Source organism: Anomaloglossus baeobatrachus, chromosome 1 (assembly GCF_048569485.1).
Source record: "Anomaloglossus baeobatrachus isolate aAnoBae1 chromosome 1, aAnoBae1.hap1, whole genome shotgun sequence".
In the NCBI taxonomy this organism is placed as follows: Eukaryota; Metazoa; Chordata; class Amphibia; order Anura; family Aromobatidae; genus Anomaloglossus; species Anomaloglossus baeobatrachus.
The window spans coordinates 898702565-898721829 of record NC_134353.1 but is presented as its reverse complement, the minus strand read 5'-3'; the positions used below and the strand labels follow the sequence as shown (position 1 = coordinate 898721829).

The 19265-nt window shown below is 49.7% G+C and overlaps 2 protein-coding genes across 5 annotated transcripts in view; one reads left to right on the top strand and one right to left on the bottom strand.

Moving 5' to 3' along the window:
- Positions 1–9773, bottom strand: part of KIF24 (kinesin family member 24) — a 58490-nt gene extending 48717 nt beyond the window's left edge. For 2 of the 3 annotated variants that reach the window (XM_075327070.1, XM_075327072.1), the window contains exon 1: positions 9521–9756. The gene's annotated coding sequence lies outside the window, so the exon portion shown is untranslated. Of the gene's footprint in view, positions 1–9520 lie in introns of all 3 variants that reach the window. The other variant, XM_075327071.1, reaches the window with a different exon arrangement.
- An 80-nt stretch (positions 9774–9853) lies between these two features.
- On the top strand, positions 9854–17358 carry NUDT2 (nudix hydrolase 2). 2 transcript variants are annotated; one of them, XM_075327073.1, is made up of 3 exons: positions 9854–9927; positions 10577–10702; positions 16998–17358. In XM_075327073.1, the coding sequence occupies exons 2-3, from the start codon at positions 10582–10584 to the stop codon at positions 17309–17311; spliced, it is 435 nt and encodes a 144-aa protein (XP_075183188.1). In that variant the 5' UTR covers positions 9854–9927; positions 10577–10581; the 3' UTR covers positions 17312–17358. The 2 variants fall into 2 exon arrangements, with proteins under 2 accessions (XP_075183188.1, XP_075183189.1); XM_075327074.1 differs by lacking the exon at positions 9854–9927 and adding an exon at positions 9985–10004.
- The last annotated feature ends 1907 nt before the right edge of the window (positions 17359–19265 follow it).

The following is a 19265-nucleotide window of genomic DNA, read 5'->3' as shown; positions in this document are numbered from 1 at the left end:
GCAAAAATGATTTACGCACAGGGAATGAGTCAAAGGATGAAAATAATGTTTTTTGGGTTTTTTGAGCACAAGGGAAAAAAAAAACGCAGCATGGGCACTATAGATGTTTTCTTATGTAAACGAATGGGTAACCTGTCACAAGCAGATGTGAAGCGTTTTTTTTGTATCTAGATTTTAGCAAGAAATCTGTGTTACCTACCAATAGCTAAGTGCTGCGGCCTCGCCGTGTCCCACTGTCTCACTGTATCTCGACTGTGTCCTGCTGCCCCACCACATCCCGCTGCTCCATCATGTCCCAACTGTTTCCAGCTGCCCCACCGCATGCCGACCATGTCCTGCTGCCCCACCACGTCTGACCATGTCCTGCTGCCCCACCACGTCTGACCATGTCCTGCTGCCCCACCACGTCTGACCATGTCCTGCTGCCCCACCACGTCTGACCATGTCCTGCTGCCCCACCACGTCTGACCATGTCCTGCTGCCAAACCACGTCTGACCATGTCCTGCTGCCCCACCACGTCCCACTGTCCCATCGTGTCCTGACCGTGTCCTGCTGCATCCTGACTATGTCCTACTGCGTCCCACTGCCCCAACGCATCCCGACCATGTCCTGCTGCCCCACCACGTCTGACCAGTTCCTGCTGCCCACCACGTCCCACTGTCCCATCGTGTCCTGACAGTGTCCTGCTGCCCCACCACGTCTGACCAGTTCCTGCTGCCCCACCACGTCCCACTGTCCCATCGTGTCCTGACCATGTCCCGCTGCATCTTGACTATGTCCTACTGCGTCCCACTGCCCAACCGCATCCTGACCGTGTCCTGCTGCCCCGCAGCGTCCCACTGCCCTACCATGTCCCGCCAAATCCCAACTGTGTCCTGCTAACCCACCATCTCTGGCCATGTTCTGCTGCCCCACCACGGCCTGCTGCCCCACCGTGTCCAGACTATGTCTTGCTGCCCCGCCACATCCCGACCATATTTTGCTGCCCCGCCACATCCCACTGTCCCACTGTGTCCAACCATGTCCTGCTGCCCCACCATCTCCCACTACACCATTGTGTCTCGCTACTCTGCTGTGTCCCGTTACCCCACTGCATCCCGACCGTGTCTCGCTGCCATGCAGAAGACCCCCATTGCAGGGACTTGTGTTATCACTTTCTCCGCGGTAGGTAGATGGCAGCACAGGAGAAAGGACCTTAGGGTCCATCCTACGGTTCATAATAACGATGAGAATACCAGAATGACAAACACCAGCTTGTCCAAAATGTATTATCTAGTTTGCTTTTATTTCACTCTATGGTCACAAAACGGATTTTCCATCTGGATTTCCGGTTGCAAAATGTACAGTGAATTTATTATAAAAGCAAAGTGCATGTGATTTTACCAAATCCCATCTCTATCCAATACTTGGCAGGTTATGCTGCAGATTCTCAGCGCCAATTTTATAGATACAATTCACAACAGATGTGCACATGACAGACATTTCGATGAGGATTTGCATCCTGTCCGAGGCAAAATCTGCTCCTGAAAGCTTGCACACATGTACGTACCCTTAATCCACCGTACAGTACAGGGGGTAATATTTGGTATTGGGACCCCTTTTGCCTGAATTTTTGTTAAAGGGGCAGCACCAGACCAGTTGCTTGTGACTACGTTATGCCGACCCTTTGCACATTTTTCTGGATTTATTATGTCAGCACCTTCAACCCATTCCATAGATTACTTGGTCATTGATTATAGAGGACAAAAATATGGGACACCTAGAGGTTTTCTACAATGCTCATCATGGAAGACATGGAAAATGGACATAGGGCAAAGTAACAGCAGGGGACATCAAAGCCCGATGGACAGAGGCTTGGGTACAAGTGATACAAGTACTAATCTGCCAGGAGTTTGGGTTTCGGCTGATGCCCCATCGGTGCCGCCCAACCTTGTAACCAGAGGCCATTACTGGATCACTCACTAATGATCAGTGCATTATTAAGAGGCAGAGGATAATCCGGAGATGTGGTGATTGATGGATAATGACCGGGAGGACACCGGTCTGTGAGGAAAGACCTCGTCATACACCTACACTATAACGCCTACTCATTAATACGCGGACACGCCGGCTTTGATGCTAGAATTGTGCTTCATTGCACTTGGGATATTAACATCCGCTTCCTACATTACAGAAGGCCGATTAAGACAATTATGTGACTTTTACCCCACAATTCAGGTTGTCCCAGAAGGAAGCCTGTGGGCTAGCACTCTGCTGAGCAATTAGGAGGTCTAGGAGAACCTCTACAGTAATGCTCCAGTCCCATACTGCACAATGATCCAAATCTAGCTCATGGCCAAGAGCATCTATCTGGCCAGCTAGGGAGCCACACAGGTCTCCTGAGAAGTGAGGCTGTGGTGTGTGCAGCAGCTCTGCACATTCTTTAGTACACGCAGACCCCACTGCACACAATGCACCTGTGTATAACCCTATAGAGCGGACCTGGGCAAAGTGCAACCCACGGACAGCTATAATAGCATCCCGCATCATATGACTGCCTCCCTCACATATCCTGCTGCATGAAAAGGAGCTGCGGTGACGTCCTGCCGCGTGAGGTGGGGCGGCGGGGACTACCTACTGTGTGTGGAAGGATGTTGATCAAAATACATCTTTATTTAAAAGGGGTTGTCTGGTCTAACTCTAAAAGTCTGCAGTCAATACGTAACCGTAGACTTGTGGACCATCCACAAACGGGATCACACGCACCCATACAAGTCTATAGATGCAAGATGACATCCGAGTGCGGTCCAATATACACAGAGACAGGTAAAGGAGAACATGGAGAAATTAATCTCTCTCCGCACCTGCAATCAGATTCTCAAGGGAGAGATCAGTGAGTGAGCCTCGGAGCAGCAGATTGAGCCTCGCGTCAGATTATCTCGCATTGGATGCTCTATACTCATGTGACTCCAACTTTAGGCCGTATAGCATCTGACGAGAGGGCATCGGATGTGATCTGCTAATGACACTCAGCTCAAACTCTGCTGGAGCATGCTTCAAGTGTCACTCACTCTGATTCTCTCACATGCAGGAATCGGAGAACAGGTGCAGAAAAGAGGCAGAGATTCATTTCTCCATCTTCTAGATCGCACTGCACTTGGATGTCGTCCCAGTGCAGTCAGAGGTTTCACATGATCCCATAGACTTCTATGGGTGCGCATGATCAGACACGCTGCCAAACACAGCATGGTGCAATTGTTTTCTCATGCCGAATTGGAAAAAAAAAATCAGATCTGCTCTGCCTCAATGAATAACATTGGTACAATGAGAGATTTTCTCACATTGCACTCATCCGAGTTATATACGGTAGTCATGTGATTAAGGCTTTAACACCCTGCGGTATAAACTCCAGTATATACAGCTACAGAGCAGAGTATATACAGCTACAGAGCAGAGTATATACAGCTACAGAGCAGAGTATATACAGCTACAGAGCAGAGTATATACAGCTACAGAGCAGAGTATATACAGCTACAGAGTATATACAGCTACAGAGTATATACAGCTACAGAGCAGAGTATATACAGCTACAGAGTATATACAGCTACAGAGTATATACAGCTACAGAGTATATACAGCTACAGAGTATATACAGCTACAGAGTATATACAGCTACAGAGCAGAGTATATACAGCTACAGAGCAGAGTATATACAGCTACAGAGCAGAGTATATACAGCTACAGAGTATATACAGCTACAGAGTATATACAGCTACAGAGTATATACAGCTACAGAGTATATACAGCTACAGAGTATATACAGCTACAGAGTATATACAGCTACAGAGCAGAGTATATACAGCTACAGAGCAGAGTATATACAGCTACAGAGCAGAGTATATACAGCTACAGAGCAGAGTATATACAGCTACAGAGCAGAGTATATACAGCTACAGAGTATATACAGCTACAGAGTATATACAGCTACAGAGTATATACAGCTACAGAGTATATACAGCTACAGAGCAGAGTATATACAGCTACAGAGCAGAGTATATACAGCTACAGAGTATATACAGCTACAGAGTATATACAGCTACAGAGTATATACAGCTACAGAGTATATACAGCTACAGAGCATATACAGCTACAGAGCATATACAGCTACAGAGCAGAGTATATACAGCTACAGAGCAGAGTATATACAGCTACAGAGCAGAGTATATACAGCTACAGAGCAGAGTATATACAGCTACAGAGCAGAGTATATACAGCTACAGAGCAGAGTATATACAGCTACAGAGCACAGTATATACAGCTACAGAGCAGAGTATATACAGCTACAGAGCATATACAGCTACAGAGTATATACAGCTACAGAGCATATACAGCTACAGAGCATATACAGCTACAGAGCAGAGTATATACAGCTACAGAGCACAGTATATACAGCTACAGAGCAGAGTATATACAGCTACAGAGCAGAGTATATACAGCTACAGAGCATATACAGCTACAGAGTATATACAGCTACAGAGTATATACAGCTACAGAGTATATACAGCTACAGAGTATATACAGCTACAGAGCAGAGTATATACAGCTACAGAGCATATATAGCTACAGAGTATATACAGCTACAGAGCATATACAGCTACAGAGCATATACAGCTACAGAGCATATACAGCTACAGAGCAGAGTATATACAGCTACAGAGCACAGTATATACAGCTACAGAGCACAGTATATACAGCTACAGAGCAGAGTATATACAGCTACAGAGCAGAGTATATACAGCTACAGAGCAGAGTATATACAGCTACAGAGCATATACAGCTACAGAGCATATACAGCTACAGAGCATATACAGCTACAGAGTATATACAGCTACAGAGTATATACAGCTACAGAGTATATACAGCTACAGAGCAGAGTATATACAGCTACAGAGCAGAGTATATACAGCTACAGAGCAGAGTATATACAGCTACAGAGCAGAGTATATACAGCTACAGAGCAGAGTATATAGCACATGCACAACATCTCAAACCAACATCAGCACGCAGCCTCCTCTCTCTCTCTCCCCAGCACGCAGCCTCCTCTCTCTCTCTCCCCAGCACGCAGCCTCCTCTCTCTCTCTCTCTCTCCCCAGCACGCAGCCTCCTCTCTCTCTCTCTCTCCCCAGCACGCAGCCTCCTCTCTCTCTCTCTCCCCAGCACGCAGCCTCCTCTCTCTCTCTCTCCCCAGCACGCAGCCTCCTCTCTCTCTCTCTCCCCAGCACGCAGCCTCCTCTCTCTCTCTCTCCCCAGCACGCAGCCTCCTCTCTCTCTCTCTCCCCAGCACGCAGCCTCCTCTCTCTCTCTCTCCCCAGCACGCAGCCTCCTCTCTCTCTCTCTCCCCAGCACGCAGCCTCCTCTCTCTCTCTCCCCAGCACGCAGCCTCCTCTCTCTCTCTCTCCCCAGCACGCAGCCTCCTCTCTCTCTCTCTCCCCAGCACGCAGCCTCCTCTCTCTCTCTCTCTCCCCAGCACGCAGCCTCCTCTCTCTCTCTCTCTCCCCAGCACGCAGCCTCCTCTCTCTCTCTCTCTCCCCAGCACGCAGCCTCCTCTCTCTCTCTCTCTCTCTCCCCAGCACGCAGCCTCCTCTCTCTCTCTCTCTCTCTCCCCAGCACGCAGCCTCCTCTCTCTCTCTCTCTCTCTCTCCCCAGCACGCAGCCTCCTCTCTCTCTCCCCAGCACGCAGCCTCCTCTCTCTCTCCCCAGCACGCAGCCTCCTCTCTCTCTCCCCAGCACGCAGCCTCCTCTCTCTCTCCCCAGCACGCAGCCTCCTCTCTCTCTCTCTCCCCAGCACGCAGCCTCCTCTCTCTCTCTCTCTCCCCAGCACGCAGCCTCCTCTCTCTCTCTCTCTCTCCCCAGCACGCAGCCTCCTCTCTCTCTCTCCCCAGCACGCAGCCTCCTCTCTCTCTCTCCCCAGCACGCAGCCTCCTCTCTCTCTCTCTCTCCCCAGCACGCAGCCTCCTCTCTCTCTCTCTCTCTCCCCAGCACGCAGCCTCCTCTCTCTCTCCCCAGCACGCAGCCTCCTCTCTCTCTCTCTCTCTCTCCCCAGCACGCAGCCTCCTCTCTCTCTCTCTCTCTCCCCAGCACGCAGCCTCCTCTCTCTCTCTCTCTCTCCCCAGCACGCAGCCTCCTCTCTCTCTCTCTCTCCCCAGCACGCAGCCTCCTCTCTCTCTCTCTCTCCCCAGCACGCAGCCTCCTCTCTCTCTCTCTCCCCAGCACGCAGCCTCCTCTCTCTCTCTCCCCAGCACGCAGCCTCCTCTCTCTCTCTCCCCAGCACGCAGCCTCCTCTCTCTCTCTCCCCAGCACGCAGCCTCCTCTCTCTCTCTCTCCCCAGCACGCAGCCTCCTCTCTCTCACTCTCCCCAGCACGCAGCCTCCTCTCTCTCTCTCCCCAGCACGCAGCCTCCTCTCTCTCTCTCTCCCCAGCACGCAGCCTCCTCTCTCTCTCTCTCCCCAGCACGCAGCCTCCTCTCTCTCTCTCCCCAGCACGCAGCCTCCTCTCTCTCTCTCCCCAGCACGCAGCCTCCTCTCTCTCTCTCCCCAGCACGCAGCCTCCTCTCTCTCTCTCTCCCCAGCACGCAGCCTCCTCTCTCTCTCTCTCCCCAGCACGCAGCCTCCTCTCTCTCTCTCTCTCTCTCCCCAGCACGCAGCCTCCTCTCTCTCTCTCTCTCTCCCCAGCACGCAGCCTCCTCTCTCTCTCTCCCCAGCACGCAGCCTCCTCTCTCTCTCTCTCTCTCCCCAGCACGCAGCCTCCTCTCTCTCTCTCTCTCCCCAGCACGCAGCCTCCTCTCTCTCTCTCTCTCTCCCCAGCACGCAGCCTCCTCTCTCTCTCTCTCTCCCCAGCACGCAGCCTCCTCTCTCTCTCTCTCTCCCCAGCACGCAGCCTCCTCTCTCTCTCTCTCTCCCCAGCACGCAGCCTCCTCTCTCTCTCTCTCTCCCCAGCACGCAGCCTCCTCTCTCTCTCTCTCTCTCTCCCCAGCACGCAGCCTCCTCTCTCTCTCTCTCTCTCTCCCCAGCACGCAGCCTCCTCTCTCTCTCTCTCTCTCTCCCCAGCACGCAGCCTCCTCTCTCTCTCTCTCTCCCCAGCACGCAGCCTCCTCTCTCTCTCTCTCTCTCTCCCCAGCACGCAGCCTCCTCTCTCTCTCTCTCTCCCCAGCACGCAGCCTCCTCTCTCTCTCCCCAGCACGCAGCCTCCTCTCTCTCTCTCTCTCCCCAGCACGCAGCCTCCTCTCTCTCTCTCTCTCCCCAGCACGCAGCCTCCTCTCTCTCTCTCCCCAGCACGCAGCCTCCTCTCTCTCTCTCCCCAGCACGCAGCCTCCTCTCTCTCTCTCTCTCTCTCTCTCCCCAGCACGCAGCCTCCTCTCTCTCTCTCTCTCTCCCCAGCACGCAGCCTCCTCTCTCTCTCTCTCTCTCTCCCCAGCACGCAGCCTCCTCTCTCTCTCTCTCTCTCCCCAGCACGCAGCCTCCTCTCTCTCTCTCTCTCCCCAGCACGCAGCCTCCTCTCTCTCTCTCTCTCCCCAGCACGCAGCCTCCTCTCTCTCTCTCTCTCCCCAGCACGCAGCCTCCTCTCTCTCTCTCTCTCCCCAGCACGCAGCCTCCTCTCTGTCTCTCTCCCCAGCACGCAGCCTCCTCTCTCTCCCCCCCAAGCACACAGCCTCCTCTCTCTCTCTCTCTCTCTCCCCAGCACGCAGCCTCCTCTCTCTCCCCCCCAAGCACGCAGCCTCCTCTCTCTCTCTCTCTCTCTCTCTCCCCAGCACGCAGCCTCCTCTCTCTCTCTCTCTCTCCCCAGCACGCAGCCTCCTCTCTCTCTCTCTCTCTCTCCCCAGCACGCAGCCTCCTCTCTCTCTCTCTCTCTCCCCAGCACGCAGCCTCCTCTCTCTCTCTCTCTCCCCAGCACGCAGCCTCCTCTCTCTCTCTCTCTCTCCCCAGCACGCAGCCTCCTCTCTCTCTCTCTCTCCCCAGCACGCAGCCTCCTCTCTCTCTCTCTCTCTCCCCAGCACGCAGCCTCCTCTCTCTCTCTCTCTCTCCCCAGCACGCAGCCTCCTCTCTCTCTCTCTCTCTCCCCAGCACGCAGCCTCCTCTCTCTCTCTCTCTCTCCCCAGCACGCAGCCTCCTCTCTCTCTCTCTCTCTCCCCAGCACGCAGCCTCCTCTCTCTCTCTCTCTCTCTCCCCAGCACGCAGCCTCCTCTCTCTCTCTCTCTCTCTCCCCAGCACGCAGCCTCCTCTCTCTCTCTCTCTCTCTCCCCAGCACGCAGCCTCCTCTCTCTCTCTCTCTCTCTCCCCAGCACGCAGCCTCCTCTCTCTCTCTCTCTCTCTCCCCAGCACGCAGCCTCCTCTCTCTCTCTCTCTCTCTCCCCAGCACGCAGCCTCCTCTCTCTCTCTCTCTCTCTCCCCAGCACGCAGCCTCCTCTCTCTCTCTCTCTCTCTCCCCAGCACGCAGCCTCCTCTCTGTCTCTCTCCCCAGCACGCAGCCTCCTCTCTCTCCCCCCCAAGCACACAGCCTCCTCTCTCTCTCTCTCTCTCTCCCCAGCACGCAGCCTCCTCTCTCTCCCCCCCAAGCACACAGCCTCCTCTCTCTCCCCCCCAAGCACACAGCCTCCTCTCTCTCCCCCCCAAGCACACAGCCTCCTCTCTCTCCCCCCCAAGCACACAGCCTCCTCTCTCTCCCCCCCAAGCACACAGCCTCCTCTCTCTCCCCCCCCAAGCACACAGCCTCCTCTCTCTCCCCCCCAAGCACACAGCCTCCTCTCTCTCCCCCCCAAGCACACAGCCTCCTCTCTCTCCCCCCCAAGCACACAGCCTCCTCTCTCTCCCCCCAAGCACACAGCCTCCTCTTTCCCCCCCCCCCAGCACACAGCCTCCTCTCTCTCCCCCCAAGCACACAGCCTCCTCTCTCTCCCCCCAAGCACACAGCCTCCTCTCTCTCCCCCCCAAGCACACAGCCTCCTCTCTCTCCCCCCCAAGCACACAGCCTCCTCTCTCTCCCCCCCAAGCACACAGCCTCCTCTCTCTCCCCCCCAAGCACACAGCCTCCTCTCTCTCCCCCCCAAGCACACAGCCTCCTCTCTCTCCCCCCAAGCACACAGCCTCCTCTCTCTCCCCCCAAGCACACAGCCTCCTCTCTCTCCCCCCAAGCACACAGCCTCCTCTCTCCCCCCCCCCAGCACACAGCCTCCTCTTCCCCCCCCCCCCCCCCAGCCTCCTCTTCCCCCCCCCCAGCCTCCTCTTCCCCCCCCCCAAGCACACAGCCTCCTCTTCCCCCCCCCCCCCCCCAGCCTTCTCTTCCCCCCCAAGCACACAGCCTCCTCACTCTCCCCCCCAGCACACAGCCTCATCTCTCTCCCCCCAAGCACACAGCCTCCTCTCCCCCCCCCCCCCCCAGCACACAGCCTCCTCTCCCCCCCCCCCCCCCCAGCACACAGCCTCATCTCTCTCCCCCCAAGCACACAGCCTCCTCTGTACACGCAGCCCCCGGTCATCACTGTACCTGTCCGGCCTCTGCACAGGTCGGAGACCGCTTGCTCCTATTTCCCCGCTCTACCACCAACCGTCAGTAGTACTAGGACAGCTGTTCACGTCTCCATGACAACGCCGCTGCAGGCCAGCCAATCCCTGCTTTCTAGGGGCGGAGTAAGGTAAAGTTAACCCACGTGATATTTGCCATTTCCGACTATGGAAGCGGGACCGAAAAGCGGTTTATACTTTCTCCTCTTCTTCTCGGTTATCTCCACTGGTGTTAACGCTTCCGGGCCACAAACGGCAGAGCTAAATCATGCGACAATGCAATAAGTTATTTTGCACGTGCCCACAAGGAAGATGGCCGGCGCTGCACTGCGTCACGTGACTATCGTAATACAGTTCGTGCTGCGCATGCGCACCTCTCTTATTTCCTGGGTATGTATGGAGGCCGGGGCATTCTGTAATATTCTCATGGAAAGCTCATTACTTTCTCCAGAGCAGCGGCACAAACAGTTTAGTTGGCAAAAAATCCTTGCTGAACCCACAAGGATAGTAATAATCTCAATCCCTATTAGATTGGATGCTTCACAAATTCACTGCTCTAACTGCAAAGAATCCTTTTGTATTGTGCTTTTTCAATAGTCAGTCCCAACATTTTGTTACCTAAATGTCGTCCAGTCCTTTCTAAATTAATTTTCTGTACTGTATATCTGCAAATTTTGGCACATTTTAGCAAATATGCCACTATGTTTGCATTAAAAAGGTTAAAGACCGAAATAAAAAGCATTTTTATGTGAATTGTGGGCACATGTGACTGACTGAACAGAAAAGCAGCATTTAACAAAAAACGCAAATTATGAATCAGGCCCAAAATATAAAAGAATGATAATAATATATGTTCATGCAGCCTATAAGGGATTGTCCACTTTTTCTATGTGGTGTGTGATTGTATTCTTTACTTTAATTGAGGGGGAGGGTCTTTAAATTGCTAAAAATGTGATATAAAGGGGGAAATTTCATAGCGAGACTGTGAGGGGCTTGGGTGGGCTCCTCTCGGCCCCCTGTAATCTATAGTGTTCTGCAGGAATCATGGCGGTGAGAGCCTGCGGTCTGATCATCTTCAGAAGAATCTCGGAGGCCTCTGTGCGTGATATCGAGTTTCTCCTTCTTCAGACGTCGTATGGAGCTCATCACTGGACCCCTCCCAAAGGTGAGAACGTCAACCAGCCACAGCATCGATGAGTCTTCCTCAGTTATGGGGGGGGACTTCACTTATTTGAACAACTAGGGAATGGGTCGCGGGTAATTCTCGCTTTTCTTGCATCCACATTTGCCTGCACACAGACTGGTTACATACTGGGAAATGAGGAAAAGGAAGGTCCAATACATATAGTGCTGGGTGAATGCTGATGAAAAAACAAACAAACCTCAAAGAGTTACTGAGCATAAGAATAAGGTCAGGTCCTGGACATATTAGACTGTTGTGTACCAAAATCTGTTTTTCTTGTAGTGGATGAGCACAGCTTTTGTGTAAAGTGTCATGTATGCTCTAGTGCAGGGTTCCCCAACTCCAATCCTCGAGGGCCGCCAACAGTGCATGTTTTCAGGATTTCCTTAGCATTGCATGGGTGTTGGAATCCTCAACTGTGTAGATGATTAAATTATCACATGTGCAATACTAAGGAAATCCTGAAAACATGCCCTGTTGGCGGCCCTTGAGGACTGGAATTGGGGACCCATGCTCTAGTGTAAAGGGGGTGTTACACGTGACGCAGCGATATCGCTAGCAAGTGTACCCGCCCCCGTCGTGTGTGCGTCACGGGCAAATTGCTGCCCGTGGTGCACAAAATCGTTAGGAGCCGTCACATGGACTTACCTGCCTAGCGACGTTGCTGTTGCCGGCAAATCGCCTCCTTTCTGAGGGGGCGGTTCGTACGTCGTCACTAAGCGGCCGCCCAATAGAAGCGGAGGGGCGGAGATGAGCGGCTGTAACATCCCGCCCACCTCCTTCCTTCATTGCCGGCGGCCGCAGGTAAGCTGTAGTTTGTCGTTCCCGAGGTGTCACACGTAGCGATGTGTGCTGCCGCAGGAACGACGAACAACCTCCGTCCACAACAATCAACGATTTTTTGAAAAGGAATGACCTGTCAATGATGGACCATAAGGTGAGTATTTTCCATCGTTAACGGTGGCTCGTAGCTGTCACACGCAACGACGTTGCTAACGATGCCGGATGTGCGTCACGGAATCCGTAACCCCGGCGATATATCGTTAGATACGTCACTGCGTGTAACGGAGCCTTAAGGCCTCCGCTTCTATTGGGCGGCCGCTTAGTGACGCAGCTGTGACGCCGCACGAACCGCCCCCTTAGAAAGGAGGAGGTTCGCCAGACACAGCGACATCGCTAGCCAGGTAAGTCCGTGTGACAGGGCCTAGCGAACTTGTGCGCTACGGGCAGCGATTTGCCCATGACGCACACACGATGGGGGCAGTTACGCTTGCTTGTAATATTGCTGCGTGTAAAGGCCCAGTCACACTAAACAACTTACCAGCGATCCCAACAACTATACAACCTGATAGGGATCGCTGGTAAGTTGCTAGGAGGTCGCTGGTGAGATGTCACACTGCGACGCTCCAGCGATCCCACCAGCAACCTGACCTGGCAGGGATCGCTGGAGCGTGGCTACACGAGTTGCTGGTGAGCTCACCAGCAACCAGTGACCAGCCCCCAGCGCCGCGTGGAAGCGATGCTGCACTTGGTAACTAAGGTAAATATCGGGTAACCAACCCGATATTTACCTTGGTTACCAGCGCACGCAGCTACATGTGCAGAGAGCAGGGAGCAGCGCACACCGCTTAGCGCTGGCTCCCTGCTCTCCTAGTTACAGCACACATTGGGTTAATTACCCGATGTGTACTCTGCTACACGTGCAAGAAGCAGGAGCCGGCACTGACAGTGAGAGCGGAGGAGGCTGCTAACGAAGGTAAATATCGGGTAACCAAGGACAGGGCTTCTTGGTTACCCGCTGTTTACCATGGTTACCAGTGTCCGCAGAAGCCGGCTCCTGCTGCCTGCACATTCAGTTGTTGCTCTGTCGGTGTCACACACAGCGATCTGTGCTTCACAGCGGGACAGCAACAACTAAAAAATGGTCCAGGACATTCAGCAACAACCGGCGACCTCACAGCAGGGGCCAGGTTGTTGCTGGATGTCACACACAGCAACATCGCTAGCAACATCGCTGCTACGTCACAAAAGTTGTTCGTTAGCAGCGATGTTGCTTAGTGTGACGGGGCCTTAACACCCCCTTTAGAGTCTAAGGGTTCAGTCCAGTGACAATCCACCACTGTCTGCTGTCAAAGAAAATCAGGTTATGACATTTTGTGCTCTTACCCTTAAAATCCTTTGTTGGCCTGAAGATAATTGTCACCGCGCACCACTGCCAGACACGTAATCCCCATTTCATTGAAGGAACATGTTCTTTTGGGTTTATAGTGCCATCAGGCTGATGATTATGGGATGACTGCGGGTGTTAAAAATACTCGACGTGGTGAGATGTCTTCCAAGAAGAGATAAAAGACCTAGAAGATTTCTTGTTTGCTGATTTAAAGGGGTTGCCCCTGCCCCAAGACTCATGGTTGTACTAGCTCAAAAGGAGGGCGCTTCTACTCAATACTGAGCAAAGGGTCTGAATACTTATGACCTTGTGATATTTCAGTTTTTCTTGTTTAATAAATTTGCAAAAATTTCTACATTTCTGGGTTTTTTTTTCTTGCAAGATGGGGGATGGGAGGAAAAAAATGAACTTTTTTGAATTTACCAAATGGCAGCAATGAAACAAAGAGTGAAAAATGTAAAGGGGTCTGAATACTTTCCATACCCACTGTATATGTGGTAGGCTGGAATGACGCACAGCTCAGCTCTGCTACATCGGTCTAGTACATCCTGATTCAGCAGCTATGATGTATTATTTCTCACATTATAGGAAACAGTCATCTTGCATGACAAAGACATCCAAAGTTTCATGTGATGTTACCTAATTATCAAGACATAAAGCACCAAAAATGTGTTTTTTTTTACAGTACTCCCTGTGACGATCTCCTCTTAAGAGTGACATTACAGGAAGCTGGAGCTGCACTCACTTCCTGCAGTATCTATCACTTCTTTCAGGACTTCATGAGGGGGTGGCACTGTGATTACTTACTAGTTTCTTGCATTGCTGCCCCCTTTGAAGACGTCTTGTATTCTGGGAGATGGACTCTGTGGGTGAGGGAAGTGCAGCACCGGCTCTCTGCTTCCTTCTGTTCCGTTGCTGTAGCTTCTGTGAAAGACAGCATCAGGGGACGGAGATAGAAGTAGTGTGAGTGAAACAAGCACCGCCCTGTAACTTCTAGCCCTGCCCTCAAACGAATCTTCATTAGGGTCCGGCGCTGGTGTCACTCACTCCTTCTATCAGCACCCCCTGATGTCTTCTTTCACAGTTAGATGCTTTGGCAGCGGCACAGTTGGAAGCAGAGAGCTGGAGCTGCACTCACATCTCACACAGTGTCTATCATCCAGGATGTAACGGCAGCGCCTCCTCCTGGTGACTTCCTGTTCTAGGAGAGGCGATGGACGCTGCAGACAGTGGAGTGCAGCCCCAGCCTCCTGTGACGTCAAATGAAACATGAAGTGAAGTTAAAAAAACAAAAACCCATTTTAAAGATTAGCCAGATGGGGAAAAGTGTAGGGTATGGTGTAATAAAGATAATTACAAATGTGGTTAGGTGGTGAGGAAAATATATTCAGGAAATACATTTTTGGAGCATTTAGGTACTTTTTTTTTTTTTTTTTTTTTTTTTTAATGAAAAACTGCTTTCATACTTAGTGTAATCTCACCCCACTCCTGCTTAGTAGATAGATCCTCATTGAATTCTAATTACTATGGGTATGAAATATTTTTTTTCCTGTTTTTTCTTTTGTCTAAATCTGGGTAGTCTGAAAATACAGTGTATACCCTGCCAGGGAATCCTAACATACAGGGTGTCTTTTATTCAGGACTAGGGCTGAGCAGATCCGGACTGCAAAAGTCCGGATCCTTGCGGTTTCAAAGATGCCCAGGGGATTCCGGGTGCACGATCCGGACTGCAAAAGTCAGGGAAATTTAATTGAAAGATAAAGAAAACAAGAATTAAGTGAGAGTTTCATACTTACGGAGACTCTGTGTCATGCGGCACACTGCTTCTGGGTCGCGTGTTCACTTCCTGTACTGCGCAATACAGCTTTCCTTGATTCCCCGCCCACCGGCCGTCCTGTCGTCTGTGATTGGTTGCAGGCAGACGCGCCCCCAGCCTGTGACAGCGTCTGCCTGCAGTCATCACTCATCACGGCTCAGTCATAGGCTACATTCACAGCTGGCGGTCGTTCTCTATGGTCGCTGGCTGTGAGATGTAGCAGAGCTGGATGTGTCGTCGTGGGACCTCGTGTGGATTACGCCGGACCTGCAGGGTGTTGGGGGTTAATAAAGTGGTGAAGGAGGGTGCGTTTTATTTTATTTTATTCCAAATAAAGGATTTTTTTCTCTGTGTTTGTGTTAATTTACTGTCATTAACAGGTTATTGATGCAGGTATCTCATAGATGCCTGTGCCATCATTAACCTAGGGCATGGGTCCCCAACTCCAGTCCTCGAGGGCCGCCAACAGTGCATGTTTTCAGGATTTCCTTAGTATTGCACATGTGATAATTTAATCACCTGCACAGTTGATGATTCCAACACCCATGCAATGCTAAGGAAATCCTGAAAACATGCACTGTTGGCGGCCCTCGAGGACTGGAGTTGGGGAACCCTGACCTAGGGTTTAGTAGCAGCTGTGCGCTGCTATTAACCCCTTATTACCCCGATTGCCACCGCTCCAGGGCACCGGGAAGAGCCGGTAAAGCACAGGGATTGTCACATCTAATGGATGCGGCAATACCGGGCAGCTGCGAGCTGGGAATACCAGACCCCAGCCGGCGTTATCTTGGCTGGGATGAAAATTAGGGGGGGGGACTGTATGTGGGGTTTTTTTATTATTATTTATTTAAATAAAAAAAAAAGCTGCATGCAGTTTCTCTTAGGCCGGAGTCACATTTGCGAGGGACTCGCACGAGTCTGACATCGCATCACCGGCACAGCCGCACACACTTCTGACAGGAGCGTGCATGTGTTTCTAGGTATATGCACGCTCATGTTCAGAGAATGGCGGGCCGTGCCGGGTGATGACATGCCAGACTTGTACAGACTGACATAGCATCACCGGCACAGCCGCGCACACTTTTTACAGGAGCGTGTATGTGTTACTGTCTACATGCACGCTCACCATACTAACCCGCAGACACTTTCTCTGCTTTCCCCGCCCACTGGCTGTCCTGGTGCCTGTGATTGGTTGCAGTCTTCTGACACGTTGTCACTCAGGGTGGTGGCGCGTCTAATTGCAACCAATTACACGTGCCAGTGGGCGCGCAAAGCAGTGAATATTGGATTGTCGGCTCCGGAAGTGAAAAGCGTGACCCGAAAGGAGTGTGCCGCCATGACACAACTTCAGTGAGTATACCGCGCGTGCTTCTACCCTTTTATAACATCCACAATCATTTTTAATCTCTGGATTCAGGTATCCATTAATTTATATGGGCACCAGATTCTGGAGTGGATCGAGTTGGGGTTTTTTTTGTTTTTTTTTCTTTCTTTATTCAGCAGTGATCCACTGGTCCCGTTTTTTGCCAGTCCGAGCAGCTCAATTCAGAACCCTATGCGCTAGTGCAGAGTAAAGAGCGATTTTAAAGTGACTCTTTCATTCTGTCAATCTTTCATCTCTCTTTCTCATTGGCTTTCATTCTTTTTATTTCTCTCATTACCTTTCTTTCATTCTCTTTCATTCTTTTTCTCTTTCATTCTCTCACTTTCATTTTGTTTCGCTTTCACTTTTTCGTTCTCTTTTTATTTTTATTTTTCATTCTCACTCTTTCACCCTGTATATCTCTTTATTTCATTCTTTCATTCTCTTTTCTCTTTTTCATTCACTTGTTCTCGCTTTCATTTTTTTCTTTTTTCAATCTCTCACTATTTCATCCTGTGTATCTGTTTTTCCATTCTTTTTCTCTTTCATTCTCTTTCACTATATCTTTCTTTTCTCACTTTCTTTCATTATCTCTTTCATTCAATTGTTCTTTCTTTCATGCTCTTTCATCATGTGTATTTCTTTCATTCTCTCTCATTTTCTCTTTCATTTCTCTCTTTTTTTTTCTCTTTCATTCTTTTCCTCTCCTTCATTCTTTCTCCCTTTTTATTCTTTTTCTCTTTCATTCTTTTTTTTTTTTCTTTCATTCGGTCTTTTATTCTCTTTTCCTCTCCTTCATTCTCTATATATACTGTTCTGCATTATATAGACATACAACATGGAGCTTTTTCTACTCTATGACGAGGAAGAATACAGACGTGACTAAGGAGAAAACACAAACTAAGTTTTCCCTCTTTATCCTGTCCAGGCCATGTTGACCCCGGAGAAGACGACATGACGACGGCGTTACGTGAGACGGAGGAGGAGGCCGGACTGCAGCCCAGCCAGTTCCATATTATGGATGGATTCAAGAAGGAATTAAATTACGAGGTCAACAACAAACCAAAAACCGTAATCTACTGGCTGGGGGAGCTGAAAGACCAAAACGCGTTAGTGAAGCTGTCGCATGAGCACCAGGATTTCCGCTGGCTGCGGCTGCAGGAGGCCTGTGCCTGCGCCGGCTTCCAGGACATGCAGGAAACACTTAATGAAGCTTATCAGTTCCTGCAGGAAAATAATTAACCTCCTATGTTTAACCTATAGCCTCATTATAAATTATTTTTAATATTTTTTTGTCAGTCTTTTTTTTTTAATCCAATCTAAAATCAAAATCTATTAAATTATATAAAATGAAGGTTCCTGCTGTCACTGTATTACCAGAAATGAGGTATACTGATAATAGTAAAAGCTGCAGCATTTTACAAAAACGTAGCACATACAGCGGTTAGAAAATGCAGGACCCCTACCGGCCATATGCTTTCTGAACACCATCTAATTATTAATTACCAGCTGTAGTACCCAGCGTTACTCGGGATAGTAACCAAGTGTCTGTCTGTCTCTCTGTTTCACACTCTGTCTGTCTGCCTCTCTATCCATCTCTCTGTCTCTGTCAGTCTCTCTGTCTGTCTCTCCTCCAAAATCATATTAACTTAAGCTGTTTATACTATCAGAGCTCATATTAATGACCTGTAGCAAAATAGAAGCAGAGTTGTGTGTCTCTTTCTTTGTGTGTGTCTCTTTCTTTGTGTGTCTTTCTTTGTGTGTGTCTTTCTTTGTGTGTGTCTCTTTGTGTGTGTGTGTATCTTTTTTTGTGTGTGTGTGTCTCTGTGTCTCTTTGTGTGTGTGTGTCTTTCTTTGTATGTCTCTCTTGTGTGTTTCTCTCTTGTGTGTGCCTTTCTTTCTGTGTACCTCCTTGCTTTCTGTGTGTGCCTCTTTCTTCGTGTGTGTGTGTGTCTCTCTCTTTGTGTGTGGGTCCTCTGTGTCTTTCTCTGTCCATTAAAGGAGTCTATAATAACATATCTGCTCCCAGCTCCATTGAATTTAATGTAAGGAGGTTTTTTGGTGAATAACTGTAAAGCGCAGAGTTATATTTTCCCCTCAAAACATAGTCTATGTCGTTCCCTGAGTCACATGAGGTGTCTGTGCATAATTTCGTGATTGTAAATGCGACGGTGCGGATTCCTTTAGCGGACACACACACACACACACCCCTTTATATACTAGATAATGGTAAATGGTCGGCGCACATGACCATGATGTGTCATCACTTTGATCGGTAAATTCAATGGCTTCTTAGGCTTTTCTTATTTCTGTAGTGCCTCTAGTGGCCAAAATTAAGTACTGCACCTTGGAAAAGACAAAACTAGAAAATTGCCATACATTACTTAATAATTACAATTAGAAAAACTTGGTAAATTCTTGTAAAAAAAAAACAGCGCCAGGTTTCTTTACAGGTTTTGGGGGGTATTGCAGCTAAGCCCTATTCACTTGATAGAGATGAAGCATTTTATTTTCTAATTCTTACAACCATTTTTTAGATATGTTCACACTGGGAAGGGCGGTTTAAGAAGCTTTTGGCATGTCACAATCAACATTTAAAATAAAAAAAAAAACTTTTCAAATTGGATTGCAACCAAAAAACACTCCTATAGTGAACATGTAGTTTTTTTTAATTTTTTCCCACGCGTTTTTAATCACCTCAATCAATACATCAATTATTTTCTACTAAATTGTGGTAGAACACACACTATTGATACACCCCACCCATATTATAATGAAAAAATAGCAAAAAAATTGGAACAAAAAAAGTGTAAAAATGGCATGTCATAATATCACATGTGTTTGTGTTGGTCTTATGTGGCTGTAGCCTCCTTGTTGGGGGCACCGAGTGCTAATTTTATCTATAAACTATATTATATGGTAAGTTTTAAAATAAGATTCTTATGTCCTTGAAAATCCCGGAAAGTTAAATGTGAGCAGGCGGAGAATTCTCTCTTTCATGTCTTATCCTGTCTGGATGGATCGCTATACACTGTTCTCAAATATCACATTTAAAATGGCAAAGCACCATCTGTTATCAGCGGATTGTCCCAGTCCTCCCAGTGAAGGTAACCACCAAAGACACCCGATCCCTCACAGGCTTTGGAAAATATCTACAGAGTTAGAATCATAATTCGGACAGCCGGGCACATTCCTC

Bases quoted from the DNA above. Each gene is read 5' to 3' on its own strand.
- NUDT2 (XM_075327073.1), top strand. From the start codon at position 10,582: ATGGCGGTGAGAGCCTGCGGTCTGATCATCTTCAGAAGAATCTCGGAG. The intron at 10,703-16,997 runs GTGAGAACGTCA...TATCCTGTCCAG, and splicing joins TCACTGGACCCCTCCCAAAG to GCCATGTTGACCCCGGAGAA.